At 41.8% G+C, this 16,274-nt stretch overlaps 1 protein-coding gene across 1 annotated transcript; it reads left to right on the forward strand.

Moving 5' to 3' along the window:
- Positions 1-3,526: 3,526 nt before the first annotated feature.
- On the forward strand, positions 3,527-13,363 carry LOC146987708 (potassium voltage-gated channel subfamily A member 10-like). The gene is made up of 3 exons (XM_085776988.1): positions 3,527-3,630; positions 4,021-4,107; positions 11,214-13,363. The coding sequence occupies exon 3, from the start codon at positions 11,352-11,354 to the stop codon at positions 13,038-13,040; it is 1,689 nt and encodes a 562-aa protein (XP_085633114.1). The 5' UTR covers positions 3,527-3,630; positions 4,021-4,107; positions 11,214-11,351; the 3' UTR covers positions 13,041-13,363.
- Positions 13,364-16,274: the final 2,911 nt, after the last annotated feature.

Raw genomic sequence — 16,274 nt, forward strand, 5'->3', positions numbered from 1 at the left:
AAGGAGGTTTAAGCTCTGCCTTCGTTCATTATGCATGCTTGATCAACTGGAGTGATCCAGTAGAGGCAGCAGGTAGTGTCTTAATACAGTGGAAGAAATATTTCTTTATCATGTAAAGTAAATATTTCAACCACAGCATAACAGGTTTTCATTCATCTACACAGTAATCCAAGTGGCTGTAAATGGGAAAATATCACTATTTATTAATAAAAACATCATTAGCCTATTTATTTTGATTTGTTTTTGTTTCATTTTTTACAATTACTTTTCAGTGTACCCACACATATGTGCGTGAAAACCAGTGCCATCACTTGTGTGTCCTTAAAGATTCATAGCTGCTCCATTGTCCCGGAGCAGCCGCCCATGCAGCCACACCATGGCAACAATAGCTAACAATGCTCTACTGGATAAGAAGATACCCGGTGTTTGGACTTGAATACCTGTCCATCTGTAACCTGTCCCAGCAACATGGCAGCCACCAGGGCTTTTTCAGCACCTTTGTGACACACATGCCGGCATATCTAATTCCCGCACATACCAGCACACCAAGGCTCCGCCAGGCAACCAGAGACCACAAGGATTCACCACACGGGTTTGCTGCAGAAATATTTTATAAGCCAAGAAGAAATGTTGTTCCAGGGAAGTATAGTAGAGGCAGGGAAATGCATGATGGGTATTGTGTGGTTTTAGAGCTGCACATTGGTGATAAGGCCCATACTGACCTCAAATGTCAAGTGGCTGCATTATGTGTGACATAGATGCTGAACATAAATCATTTTTATTAGGAATAAAACATTTTATTAGTCTGCCATGGTCACATTTTAATGGCTATTGGATATTCAATATGAAGCATATATACAAGCAGTCACTAGTCCTGGACTGTGGCAGCAAGAGTCCTGCAGAGAAATAGTTTTACAGTAACAATTTTATTTGAATCATTTGATTTCCCTGTCATGTTTTTGGATTAGCACTTAACACAAAGTAGCCTATGTTTCAGGCTGATTGAGAGAGTGATTAAAAAAAAAATTCTTATGGTTCTTGATGGAAGTTGAAGGGGTCCTTCAAGTTATTGTAATAAATCCTGAGAGGAGCATGGATGTGAGTTAAAAAAAAAAAAGAAAGAAAATCATAATTCTCTATGCAAAAGTTGACATTTTGATTAAAAATATTTTAAAAACTTCTTGTCAGACTAAAAGCTAACCAGCAGGATGCATCCTCTCCCCAGTTACAGCAACTGGATGTGAACAGGAAAAATGTTTTGTGGTAAAAAGGAATGGTTCAGGGCGTCAAGTGGTGCAGGAGTTTAAGCAGGCGCCCCATGTAGAGGCTACAGTCCTCTTTCTCTTTTTCTTTTTTTTTCTGTGTGTAAAGCACTTTGTGTTACATGGCTATGTAGGAAAAGTGCTCTATAAATAAAGTTTGATTGATTGAACGCAGGCATCCCCGGTTCAAATCCCGCATCGAGCACTCTTTCCTGCATGTCATTTCCCCTCTCTCTGTCTCCCCATTTCCTGTCTCTCTCAACTATACTATCAATAAAGGCATGAAAAAGCCCACCGAAAAAATGTGAATTTCTTTTTCATTTTTAAGTAGTTTTTTTGGGGGGGCATTTTTTGCCTTTTTATTTGATAGCATAGTTGAGAGAGACAGGAAATGAGGAGGCAGAGAGAGGGGGAATGACACGCAGTAAAGGGTCGCGAGATTCGAACCGGGTCCGACTGTAGCATGGACTAGCCTTTGCATATAGGGCACCTGCTTAACCCACTGTGCCACACGCCGCCCTGAATTTCTGGTTTTCTAAAGTTTTAGTTCAGTGGGTTGATATCAAGATTTACTTATTATATCTCACTGCTGAAATAAAGCACTCTTCATTTGTGTCTTATGGGTTCGGCCTCAGTGTGGACGTAAACATGTTTCAGAGGGGAAAAGATGGATAAAGAAACATGATCATAAATTTGTGAAACATAAACATCTTTTTTCTTCTTTATTATGCCTTCAGTCATCCCATGATTCCCAGATTACGAACAACCTTTACCACACTTTTTTTTTGTCAATGTCAGCACAAAATACACTGCTTACACTCAAGCATTAATTAAATCACAGCAGTGTGTCAGATTATCCCTGGTGTTTTAAACTGTCTTCTGTGTCCCAACTAGGAATATGTGAGAGATTTTAAATCGTACATTTTCGAATGGCCTCTGTGGGTACGGGCAGGTGTCAGGAATGGAAATTTGTGGTAACAAATGTATGAATCAAAATCGTTTTTGTAATTTCAATTGCCTGACCTTCTTATATACAGTATGTTACTGTATCTACCTGACCAGTGAAGAATTCAACTGTTCTGATATACAGTATGTCTATGTCTAAAGCACTACTTACAGTGGCCCTGAGAGCTCAACACGCTGCACATTTGTATATTTATTTATATTTATATGTGCTTTCTTCAAGTTGGAGTGTGTTGAGCTCTCAAGGCCACCATACTGGCCTTAAGAAGATCAGCATCATACAGTTACAGAGCCGAGTGTAGAGTAGTAGTGTAGCTCTCTCTGTCTCTCAGTTTAATTAGATTTAATCCCAAGAAAACAAAAACATGCAGTTGCCAAAGCAGTTTACAGAACATTAAAACATGCATTATAATAATTAACGATTTTCAATTTTCTTATAATACAACAAATGCAATTTACTGGCAGGTATCTCACTGGACAGACTCTACCCTACAAGCTCTCTGACCTGCCATCTCTGTCTGTATAACATAATAATTAAGTATAATTTGGGTTTTGGTTTAGTTTTTCCTATGTCTTCCATATTGATCTTTTTCTGATTCATTACAACTTTTATTCTGTTGTGTTGTTTGGAAGCAGTGCTGATGTGAGCTCAGCTGGCTGACATCACCATCTGCTGACTCCCTCTCTTTCAATCTATCAGCTGCCACTGACTTTTAACAAAGACTAAACGGACGCAAGCGAGAGGGCAGAGAGGTGAACACAGACACAAACTGGCGCGTGACCAGTCAATCCTATGCACAAGTGTGAAATATGATAGAGAGCCAAGCAAGAGCACCTGGCAGGCAGACGGACAGGTTCAGGACTTTACTAGCAATGAGAAAAATGAGCCCTGTGCTGCACAAACAAAAGTTCACTTCAGTTTCTGGCTTGTTACACCGATGGGGGACGGATGGACGGACGAGCCAACAAGGTAGAAAGACATGGCTTCTGTTGAGAAAAGACAGAATTTTAGAGGTTTCAGGTGACTGAGCCTTTGACTTGACGTGAAGGTTTTGTAGATATTCTGACTGTTGTTGCATTATCAAAGTATCACAGTCACTATAAGTATCTAAACCCAAGGCAGTGTCACGTGTTCCCCTGCACAAAAGCTTAAATACCACAACCAGAACAGACATTTGCGTGCCACTGCAGACCGATCAAATCGATTGAAATCAAGTTGTCGTTGAAAACATCTGTCTTGTTTGTGTTGCGTTTAAGTGTGGCTGCCCTGCCTTCTGTCAAAACCACACGCTTTGGGGAGATTTACAACTGCTCCTTAAGACTCTGACATTGCCTGGGCACATGCTTAATCTGAGAGGATGCGTGAGTGAGTTTAGACAAGCTCCTTTCACCACTGGATAACAAGGTAAACTCAATTTAATGCTTCCCATATTATGACTAATTCAGTGTGAGAATAATGCAATGTGTGTTAATGATAATGTATAAACGCTCAGGGAGAAACTGATACACCCTGATCATTTATACAGCTTTTAAATATTAATAGTGTTACATTAAAGCAGTAACACTAATTTAAGATGCTGCTGTGATTTTTTGTGTCTATTATAATCTCAGTTTTTCTTATTAGTAGCAATAGCACAGGCACCTTTAAAATTATGATGCTTAAAACTGTAATTTTGCATTAATTTTTACTGTGAAACATGTTGTTTTTGTGATCTTCATAGTTAAATGTTAATAAATGACATTTGGATTTGCTGCCGTGAGTCACACTGACCATGTCTCCTTATGTCAACTCTAGCAGACCATATGGGGACACGAGGAGGTAACTCAGGAGGGTTTGGATGAGCTTGGAGCGCCTGCAGGCATGGATCCTCCCCGTCCAATGGTGAGTAATGCTGGGATCAAAATAGTGGGACTCCCTGTGTGGCTGGTAAATGTTAAATGGCTTTTCCCACTGCATGTGATAGAAATTCTTAGTGTGAAGTGTTCATGAGTTGACACTAAATTGGTTTTGTGCTTTAACATCAGATAAAGTCAGGATATATATAAAAATACAACAAACGAACAGTTGTTTGCAAAAGAAAAGTGTTATTTAATCAGTGTGTTTATAAAACCACTGAGGATTGTGGTGTTAAATGTGGCTGCACTCTGGTTGGTTGGTTGTGAACACGCGCCTCCTCCCCTTCTGTGTGTTGGGTCCAAGGAGTCATCCAAGATTAGCGCTTGTCTTTTGATTAGTGAGGCTGGAAACAATCCAGACATTTCAATTAAGTCTGTAGCATTTAGTCCACACTGTTCATCTATGAGGGTGATTCTCCAGGCTGATCTCCTGTGTTGCATAATCTCCTTAGTGTGGGTAACAGTGCGCTAGGAGTCAGCGCCGGCATCTTTATCAACTATCAACTGTGTGTGTGTGTGTGTGTGTGTGTGTGTGTGTGTGTGTGTGTGTGCGTGCGTGCGCGCACACTGCACAGAGAGGACAGAAGTCTGTTTTCACGTACATAAACATGTACTGATAGACAGGCTAATGTAAAGTCTCTTCTCTCAAATATGTGTTTTGCTTATTGCTTCACTTTGACCTTTTGACCTTTGCTGTGCAGAGTGACATGTGCAGTGTTTGATTCGACAACAGCTTTTTTTGAGTTTAAGACATTACAACTAGTCTGGAAGTTGATTACAGTCCAACATATAATTTAAACATGACATTATGTAAATGTATATAAATAACACACATTAGCAACTAGCAGTTAATGTTTTTTTTTAAAGGAACCCACAAGTTACATTTTCTATTTATCTGTTCTGTCCTGTTGTCCAGCCTTTTTAATTTACAATCATAACTTTGAATTTACACCCACAATGTCATAAGAGATGAACTAAAGTTGTAAAGGAACATACAATGTATATAATTGTGCAGCAAACACTTGGGGCCATAAAGGCCGATCTGAACCAGTTCTGTGTCAATAAGGAAGTGATGAAGTGTGAATTACAGCTTCCAAACAACATATAATTTGTCAGAACTGTGTGACAACTGGGCAGGTTCAGACAAACACACACCTAACGTCAGAGAGTCACTGAGGCTCAAGTCTTCCCCAGATTTAAAACCTTGATATAACAAGGAAATGTTGTTACTTTATGTTTTTGTTTTTTTTGTTTTTTTTTTCAAATTCTTAAAATATATCTTCAAACCTATGAGAAAAAGCAGCACTTATAGATATGAATATTGTTCATACTGGAGTAGTTGCATTAAAGTATTGTCTTATCACATGTTTGGATGGGCCCTTTAAGGGTTTGTAACATGTGACCAGCTGCCACATTGAGACTTATTTACATTTATGGCATTGTGGTGAATTGTGAGGTAACACATTGTTGAAGGGCTTGTGGTGAAAATCAGGAGGTGAGGCAGAGCTGCAGTGCTGGATTTGTCTTTTCAGACATTATGGACTGTGTTTCATAGTGGTTGTAAAGAGACGACAGGAAATGAGGGATGACATGAGGCAGAGCTCCTCTGTCTGTATCGTCCGCTGAGATTTTATTTCTACTGATGTCTGATTAAGTTTTAGAGTGTTTTCAGTCAGTTTGTAGCCTTAAGATTGGGTCAGATAGCTATTGTGTTGTTTCATCTTGACATTTATTGAATTGTGATTTTGAGGCATATGTTGTGATATTTGTATTAAGTTGTAACTCATCGTCTCATCTTGGTCAAGGCACACTTGCTCTTTACTTGCACTTTAATCTGAGACTTTCCTGGGTAAATAAAGATTGACCCCCTCCTCAAAAATCAAAAAACTGGAGACTCAAAAGACTCAAACTGGGACACAGCAGTTTAATCACTATCCTATTTTATAGATAAAAAAGCTCTCAAAGAATAAAAATAGATAATGAAATGATACTGTAATAAACTTAAAACCCATCTTTTATTAAACATTATCACTCTCTCTGTTCCCATGTGGATATCAAGTGAACCCACACATACGTAGATCCCAAACCCGTGACTGAGAAACCCTGATCATGACGGCTGAGTCACTAACACTGAATCCGAGTGAACTTGTGGCACTCTGAGGTGTTCACTGGCCGCACCACTTTAGCTTACCTAACTGTTTGTGTGGAGCTACGTGGCGGTTAAATAAACTGTAGCTGTCGATGCCCTTGCATGTTCCTGAGCCAACCTTATATGTTATTTGCAATGAGAGGAGCCTTTGCCGCAATATGCAGGATTACTACACTGGAATAACCAGCTGCCTTTACAACAGTTATAAGATTACTAGGCTGGAATATCTAATCCGTGCTACCTGACATGCACTTTGAAATCCTGTCACCCTTAATGGATGAGCATATGGGCTTTTGAGATAGAATGGCTGAGGTCATGTGCACACGTAGAGTGGCTTTGGGCTTTTGTTACTGCCATCCACACACAGCTACTGTTGAAAATATGTTTTTCAGTTCTGTTTATGTTAGCATTTACTGTGTTATGACAGATTTTATTTGAATGAAAGTTGAAAATAAGTACAACAAGATCCACGAGAGTGAGACTGCTTCCCCCAACTTACACTTTTCAGCGAACACATGAAGATCAGGGCTGTTTCAGTAATTATTGAGCTAGCAATAGTGAAATGTAACTTTACTGTTAGGTAAATTCATACAAGTGCTATAGTTTAATGGCTATGATCCATTGGCGCCGCTGCAGCGCATAACTGTTTTCAACCTAAAAAAAAAGAAGCTTTTCAGCTCAGCTCCAAATCAAAAGCAAGACGCAGTGAACGACGAGCAGCTAAAGAGTGGGTTATTACTGTCTGGAGTCAGCTGGCTGAGATCAAGACAAAGCTAAAACAGGGTGAATGTTAGACATAGATTTGACATTCGCACATAAATCAACTCAAAATAAATGATACATTACTTTCAACATAAAAGTTGATGATATTTTTAGTTACCTGCAATTGACTCATTCTTTCCTTGGTGCCTTTCCTTTCCACAGAGAAGAATGGTGCTTTTTACTCTGCAAAATCTTTTTGGCAGTAGCTAATGAAGGAGTTGATGTAGCAGGTGTAACCAGGTAGTTCAGATCATTTATGAAGTTGCATAAATGTAGTTGTCCTCCCATGTTGGAGTCCAGCCATGCAGGGACATTGGTTCTTCTTCACCCTCATTTACTGTCATCTTTTTACTGCTTCTGTCGAATAAAAACAAAAACTGGCTCAACTCGCAATAATAGTCCAGTAATGTAATGTTACCATTGATAGTGTTACACTCACAGGAGCCATTTTTTGTGTTATTGTACTTTTATTTTGAAAACTTTAAGCCTAATTCCTTAATTTTCTTTATTTATTGATTTATTTAACAGGGACACTTCACAGTCCATGGGGAAGCTTGTGAAGTCTTTTATAAGCGGAGCGATATCGAAATATAGAGGGAATATTGGTGAAGGTATAGGACAGGACAGGTGTGATACAAACATACAGACTGTCATTAAAGTAGCAGGTACTGTAGACCCCTCACTGATAAAGTTGAGTCACTCGCAGATGTAGTTCTGTCTTCTCAGCAGATGTTGCTTTTCCCTACCCGGCGACCACGGCTCAAAGTCGAGCTATATAAAGGTGCGCAGTTGGTGTTTATACCTGTGCAGTGTCAGTAGTTCACACACGAGCATACTGATGGAGAAATTGCTTTGTCAACACAGTCTGTTAACGGGTAAGGTGACAGTGTCACTGGGGGGATAGGCAGAGTGGGGGGGATAGGCAGAGTGGGAGGGAGGGAGGGCTGGACAGGACTGCATGCAGGAAGGGAGGGGAGATGGATGATGGATGATGGATGGAGAGTTGTATGGAAGGACAGAGGGAGGGACGTTATCCCTCCGGACCCCCGTCAGGACTCTGGAGACGAGTGACACTGCAGCAGCTGCAATCCACCTGCTCCCGTAGCTCATATCTCACTCATTTACCTCCCCTCTCCCACTTTTACTGACACAAATCGTTTTGTGGGGGAATGGATCGATTATTTACCCTCTGACTTGTGCAGTCTATGGCCGCTCTCTTCACTGTCCATCTTCTTCTCCCTCTGCCTGCAGCATAGCCTATTATGAAGTGTTTAAGTGACAGGTCGCGCCTCGGCTGACTGCTTTCTCAATGACATGTCCAGGATAGTGCAGGATCACACAAGGGAAAAAGATCCCTCTACATCGAGGGTGTCGAGTCAGTGTGGTGTTTTTTCATGTGTGCACGTGCACATGCACGTCCTACTGCGTCCCTACTTAGTGCTTTATATGCGTGGGCATTGCTGAATTTATATCTCGGGTACAAACATGTCAAGTTTATATTCATGGATGCACATGTGCGCGATGTTCTCGTGAGCACACATAATGAGACTCTGGGAGGTGACAGCATGTGGTGATGTATAGAAAAGGTCAGGATGTAAAGTCTGAGACACAGTTTTCTGTGACCTTGAAGCCATGTGCCTGAGCCTGCAGTGGTGCTGCTTGCGCCGCAATGTAACAGAGGACCAGCACACAGCCAAGTCCTGGCTGCAGCAGGACGAGGGCGAGATGAGGGACTGATTTCTGACTTCAGACAACTGGTTCTCTATCAGGTAACACAATACTCAACCCGGGCTGCCAAATTGGCCGCCCTTCTGAAAAAGTACAAGATTAACTTTGATTAAAGTTTTAGTTCCTCACAGGAATTCAGCAAATCTAACGAAAAAAAAATGAAGTGTAGCCTTCCTCTGATTTTAATTTAACATTTTAATTAGGCTTCTCAAAATTTTTTCAAAGCCCACAAAGCTACTTTATTAATCTGACAGACCTTCAATTGCTGACAGGCGCAGAGGTGCTGGAGTTGGCAGGGACAACAAAAATGTGGGAAAAAAACACTAACATTTCTGCCTTGGAAATTGGCTGTTGTTACTCTCAACTCCAGTTCTATTAAGCCTCATACAAATCTATATTTAACACCTTCAGGGGAAATGTGTTCCCAGAAAAAAAAAACATACCCCAGTGAAGCATTCAAGTATTTATCAATAACATTGATTCCAGAGCTTTCTAATTCTTGTTTTTCCAAAGAGGAAGTGGCATATGTTGATAGATTAAAACTAGAGCTGTTTAGAAAGACTTTGGAGAACATCTGTGACAGTTTAATATCAATAGACTTTCACTGGATACGGATGTCAGATAGAATAACAGCTCACGTCAGCATGTATCTTGAAGGATGTAAACAAGTGAGTGCTGAGCCCCCACCCCACCCTGGGGCAGATGTGCACTCCTGCAGGCACTGAGGGCTGTGACAGGGGCTGTAACAGGGGAAGAATACAGTATAATCCCCAAGGTGAGGGTGGATTGGATGATCCTGCATGTGTGGATGCTTACTCTGCAGGAAAGGGGGGAAAGAGCGGGTCCCCACTCTGCCTTCGTCAAGTCAAACAGTGATTGGCTCCTGCAGAGTAAATCACCTATCAGAGAGCCACCTATCACGTCCTGACTTGTCCCACTGATGGAGGAGGGAGCAGGCAGAACAAAGCCAGGTGACCCCCACATTCAAAAAACAGTGAGTTGCAAGCGTGTGAGTGTTGCTGTGTGTGTGTTTTTCTGAGTTTGTGCGCGGGAACATTTGTATGTTTGCGAATGTACGTGTGTGTGTGGGTACCTCTGGCATCTCTGGTTTCGTATAGGGTATCCGATTACCCAATGGGAGCTTTAATAGAGCTAGACACACTCTTGATAGTGAGTCTGAAAGAGGGAGAGGGTGAAGGGAGGAAGGGGGAGCAGAGCGGAGCCGCCGGGCTGGACAACTTCTGCAGAGCTGGGGACACGGGTGAGTGGTGCGGATATCTGCACAGAGCTGGATTTCAACTTAACTCTTCTTTATTAACTGGATATTTTTGCATGTGTGCATCTATTTGTGGACATTCAGATATTTCGATTCAATGAAGGTTGTGTTGTAGCTGAGTCTGTTTTGTGTTTTTTTCAATGTCAGCTCAATGTGAGAGAGGACAAAGTTTTTTTTTGTGATCAAATGTTGATTTAACAAGAATACAAGTTACAACCAAGAAACATGACTCATTAATTAACAATAGAGACCATACAAAATTGACTGTAACAACTAAATCGCAAAATAATAATAGTGATAGTGTAACCTTGCACTTCAATAAGGTGCAAGAAAAACCAAAACAAATGTAGAGAGGACAAAGTTAATTCACCAGTGAGATTTTAGCAGCAAAAAGTTATTTGAGAAAGAATGAAAAGTGTCTGAGATGCAGGGACGTGACGCTAACTGTACTTTTCTGTTCTCTGCATCATTAGTTGTCCTTTCGCCTGTACCCAGTAATCCCTCTGTGCTGACACGGCACAATCAATACACTTATTTTTTGCATAAGCGCGATCATGATATCCTTACATAAGGAGATTCAATTCTGTATCCTGGACTGTTACGCTATCTGCTGCAATGCAAGTGGAAATAGAGTCAGACGTGGGCCCTCGGTGTCAAGTGGACACAGAGGTTGCAGGTTAAAAGCCTGTGTCAGGATTTGGTTACCTGTCCGAACCAGACAATGACAAACAGCAACTTAGAGATAAAGCAAATGTGATGCTGACAGACTGCCCTGATCAGGACTGGGTTTAATTAACAAGGAAACTGTCACAGGAGCAGTTGAATATCCAGAGGAATAAGTATGTTTAGTTTTGATGAGTCACTTTGAGCTCAGATGTTTCTTTTCTCCATAAGTAAAAGGAAACATGTTCAGTTCTGAAGCATACGATCAGCAACAATACAATCCATACTCGTTGTAAGCACTTTCAGAGCCGAACCTGCCGAGTTTGTGTTTTCCTTTAGGTCTTGGGAGAGAGTTTGGGAGGGAAAAAAGAACAGTACAAGCACAGTATCAGATGGCAGCTTCTCTGCTGATGCAAACAGGAGCTGACAGAAAAATCTCGTAACCAAGAAAACAGTATTGCACCATTTAACAAAATTTAACATAACTTTACCCCCCACCCTGCCTCTTTTACAGACTACACAAAGGGCTGAATCTGAAAGACGTGTCCAGCTGCCTGAATGATAACCAGGAGGAGACCGGCCCTGCCAGGATCTTCGGCGTGGCACTACTGGTAGTGTCTCTGAGACAGACAGCCTGATAGACGGACCTGCAATGGAGGTGCCGCTTGTCAATTTTGAGAACATGGACGATGTCGGCATCAACCTGGGCGACCCCAGCGACTCCGGGTACCCGACCTCACCCCCCTCCGAGGCCCCTGATCAAAGTCTGCTCCCCCACCGCCTGGCTTCTCCCCAGCAGTCGCCGCTCAGAGGACGACGTGGGCAGCCGTCCGCTCAAGAGGGGCTGTCGCCGTCCTCGCCCCCGACTCTGACCGCAAAAGGGAACTCCAGCAGTGGCAGCTTGATCTCTAACCTGAAGCTCCTGATCAACAGCGAGTCTCCCACTGACAGCGTCTTCAGTAAGATGGCCAAGGATTGCTACGAGAATGAAGATTTGTTCGAAAGGCATTGCATGGAAGAAAAAGACGAGAAAGTCGTCATCAATATTTCAGGCCTGATGTTCGAGACCCAGCTCAGCACTCTGAATAAGTTCCCAGAGACGCTGCTTGGCGACCCCATGAAGCGGATTAGCTATTTCGACCCAATGAGAAATGAATACTTCTTTGACAGGAACCGTCCGTCCTTTGATGGGATTCTGTACTACTACCAGTCCGGGGGGAGAATCCGCAGACCAGCCAACGTTCCCTTAGACGTTTTTGCGAACGAAATAGTTTTCTACGAGTTGGGTCACGAGGCGATGGAGCAGTTCCGTGAAGACGAAGGGTTTATCAAAGAGCCAGAGGTCCTTTTACCCACCAATGAACTCCAACGACAGTTCTGGCTCTTGTTTGAATACCCTGAGAGCTCCAGCGCAGCCAGATCTGTGGCTCTGGTCTCTGTGTTTGTCATCGTCATTTCCATCTTCATCTTCTGCCTGGAGACTCTGCCAGAGTTCAGGGATGACACTGACTTAGTCCAGGGTTTAACCCATACCATCAATGGCACCCAAGATTCTGCCCCTCATCCCGCCACTAAAGACGTCATTGCTTATATCACAGACCCCTTTTTCATTGTGGAGACTATTTGCATTATTTGGTTCTGCTTTGAAGTTGGCGTTCGCTTTGTGGTTTGTCCCAGCAAAAGTGATTTCTTCAATAACATCATGAATATCATTGATATAGTGTCTATAATCCCCTACTTTGTGACCCTGGGCACAGAGCTGGCTACAACCCCAGACGACGACATGAACTCTGGTCAGAACATGTCCCTGGCCATCCTACGAATCATACGACTGGTGAGAGTCTTCAGAATTTTTAAGCTCTCCCGGCACTCGAAAGGCCTTCAGATCTTAGGTCAGACCTTGAAAGCCAGTATGAGAGAACTGGGGCTGCTCATTTTCTTCCTTTTCATAGGAGTCATCCTGTTCTCAAGTGCCATCTACTTTGCAGAAGTGGATGAGCCCCAGACACAGTTTGTCAGCATCCCTGATGGCTTCTGGTGGGCCGTGGTGACAATGACCACCGTGGGGTACGGGGACATGTGCCCCATCACAATGGGAGGCAAAATGGTCGGCACCCTCTGTGCCATTGCAGGTGTCCTGACCATTGCCCTGCCCGTGCCCGTTATCGTCTCCAACTTCAACTATTTTTACCACCGGGAGACGGAGCAGGAGGAAAAGCAGGTGATGGATGCAGCAGCAGAGGCTGCCCAGAAAATGTCAGCTGCTAACAAGTATGGAAGTACACCCTCACTGAACAAAAGCAACGGCACCTGGCAAAATGAGAAGAATGGCGTGCACTGATATAGAGACTGAAGTCTGTATCCATATAAAGGACGTGACAAACACATGGACAAATCAAACATACAGTATCTGTTGGTCGGATATGCTGGATGACAACAGTTTATCTTCCTCACTATTTTGTACTCCAAACATGGCAGCGTTTGTGCATACTACAGTATTATGAGGCACTGTGTGGTGGTGGGACAGTCTTTACACAAGTTGTCTGTCTGCTTGTGGATGTGTCAAAGTGCAATTAACACAACTCAGCAACTACTATGTCAGTTAAGCTTGACAAGAACATGCAAAAGGTAGAATTATTATCTTTCATCCAGTGCAATTTAAAGGGATGTCTCATTTGTACTAAAGTCAAATGTTTCACCTTGAAAATGTAGATTGTTAGAGTAAATGTAAACACGAAAGGCAAAGTAAGTTGCAAATTGTCGTTCTGGTTTGTATTACAGTTGTATTATCCCACAAAAAGAAAAGGAATCAACAGCAGTATTGGTAATTGTAGCATTTAATGGCGGATGTTGTGTAGTTTATATCACATCACCTTAGCCTGCACTTCCTCATATTCAGCTAAATCTAGATAGAACTTGGCATGATTTTCAAGGACGGTGTCCAGTGTAAGGCAAGAGGACGTCAGCGCACACATCGTCTTATCAGCAGATCTATAGCTGTGAACGCTCAGCCTGGCACTTAAGCACTTCTCCATACAACACTGCAGAACAATATCTGTGTGATAAATAGTTGGCATGTTTGCTATTAATCTTGTAGACACAATAGGCTGCAAAATATTAACCACAAACCAAACTGTGAAAAACTGCTTAACCTTCACTTTATTACAGTACATGCAGCAGTTGCATGCAGCCGTTTTACAAGGTTATTTTTTATCGCCATGCTTCCATTTGAACTAATTGGCATTTTGCATATTTAGCTGTATATGCAGTCACCCTCTAACGTGTCATTATAATGTGAATTTACCCTTTCAAAACCATATCAATTCTTTGCACTGAGAGTTTTTTTTCCCCACGTGTCTCTAAACTACTTTTTGAGCTTTTCACCATCAGCTGTTGGCAGGGAAAACGCATTTCTGTGACTGTATAGACACCTGAGATGAGGTGTATATTTGTGATCTGACTAAGAGAGGAGGGGAGGGGGCAAAGGAAAAAAAAAATCTCAATTTATCTGTTCTCTCATTTGTATTGCATGGCATAGTGTGCCCAAATGAGGTTTAACTGTTATTGTCAGTAACTGAAGTTTGACATATTTATTGTAGCTGAACATACTATAGCATTTTAATCATATAGTGATGATAAATGTATTCCACGTGTTAGGGAAAGCCAATATTTCAAGTGGATTTGAAAATCTTGTGACAACAGATGACGACGTTGTGTCTCATCAGGGTATATGAATCGGTACTATGTAGTGTATGCATGCCACATTTCAATCTTGAAAATGTACTGTATGTGATTTATTATGAATATAGATACAGCTTGTATTGAAACGGCCGTGGATGTAGTTGTAACTCAGATGAATGCCTTTCTAATAATCCTACGATATGCAACTGTGATGACGTGTGGGTGGAAAACAAACGTGTTGCATCTCTCCCTCGCGGAAAGAGCAATATATGTAATTAAAAATGAAATGCAATAAGGTGGCTTCAGTCAGTCACGTTGGTACTCAGCACTTTACTATGTCATGAAGCACTTAATATTTGAGGACTGTTACTGTATGTGTCAGCATTGTACAGTTAACAGTGTCATAATTTGCTATGTTCAATTGATCCTGTAAAAGAGTGCCTTTCATTAAACACGTATCCAAACTGTGTGACGTTACCGTGGGTGATTTGATTTCTGGGTTGAACCTGTGACATTATGACACAGAGCAAATGTAAAGATCTCTAACTTTTTTTTTTTTTTTCCTGTGTTCAATAATAATGGTGATGAATAGAGGTGTAAATGTCAGTTATGGCTGCAGGGCTGAATACTCATTATCACCTCATGTTAGCCGTTATTAACGCCTTCTCACTGCTGGTTCTCAGCACTGATATTATGATGGCATCCCCCTCTCTCTCTCTCTCTCTCTGTCTCTCTACCGCTCTCTACCCAAAACTTTTCCCCTGCGAATCCTGCCTGAGAGTGTGTTACATCACAAGATGGAAATAGGAAAAGAAAACATATTTATGTATCTACTGTATATGGCAGACTTAAGGAACAGACGTTTCTCACTGTGTGTTCTGTAACAAACTTGTTGTAATGAAATGATGCAGCCTGGCTATAGGTGGTAAAATCAAATCAAATGATTATGAGATCATGCAGAAATGCAACAGATATTATATACACATATTGAGGAGTTTTTGTTGCTAATCAAAAAAAAAAGAGAAAAGAAGTGAGGTAAAAACGTAACTATATTTTCTTTCTCGTGGCACAAGTCTTCAGTAGATGAAGAAATTCTAGTGTTGTGGGCTTGACAATGTATTTGACTGGGATAGCTTCAAAAGCAAAAGCACCTAATTAAATATGCAGACCAAATGAATCATTTATTAGATTATCTATCTTGGCCTTGGAGCTGAGGAACTGGCTGTTTCACTTGATGCTTTATGTCCCATACAGTCACATCAAGGACGCAGTATGGTAGAACATTGCATCTCTTTTGATCTGTGCGTGTTTTCTATTATAATGATTGTAATTTTATATTTTCTGTGTTGATTCCTCACTAAGATGAAGCTGCTGAAGTGGCTTCCTGCTACATCATGCTCGCTGTGTTTTTTGCCGTGTGCTCTGTTGATCTAATCACTAGTTAACGGCAGCCCTTCTGCCCTGCTGGTCACTGATTGTACGGTGATATCCCAAAGACGAAGCCTGAGAGCATTTTAGCATTTAACAGGCAGGTGGCTCCTGCAAGGTCAAAGCCAATGTGAGTCTGTCATTTATAATTCATCATGTGTTCCACGAAGAGATCACATCCATCCTGGCTTTGATAAATATTCACCCCAAGAAATCCATTCACACACCAGCACCTAGTCCAGTCACTGTGACACAGCAGACTGTACCGCAGTCCTTAATGGATCTAAAAATATCATCCTCGCATGACTCTGTTCTTCCTAGTCGGTGACAAGCTGTGTCTTTAAGGGACACAATGGACAGATCTCACGCGAAAGCACTGCTGTGAGTCTCATATTGTTAGATTGGGTTACTGTTTTGTCAGCAGACACGTTATAAGCCAATTTCAGAGCTGCACAGACAGCAGCAG

This window comes from Trachurus japonicus, chromosome 5, assembly GCF_045865225.1.
Source record: "Trachurus japonicus isolate A0001 chromosome 5, Traja_1.0".
In the NCBI taxonomy this organism is placed as follows: domain Eukaryota; kingdom Metazoa; phylum Chordata; class Actinopteri; order Carangiformes; family Carangidae; genus Trachurus; species Trachurus japonicus.

Coding starts and splice junctions, on each gene's coding strand:
- LOC146987708 (XM_085776988.1), top strand. CDS start 11,352: ATGGAGGTGCCGCTTGTCAATTTTGAGAACATGGACGATGTCGGCATC.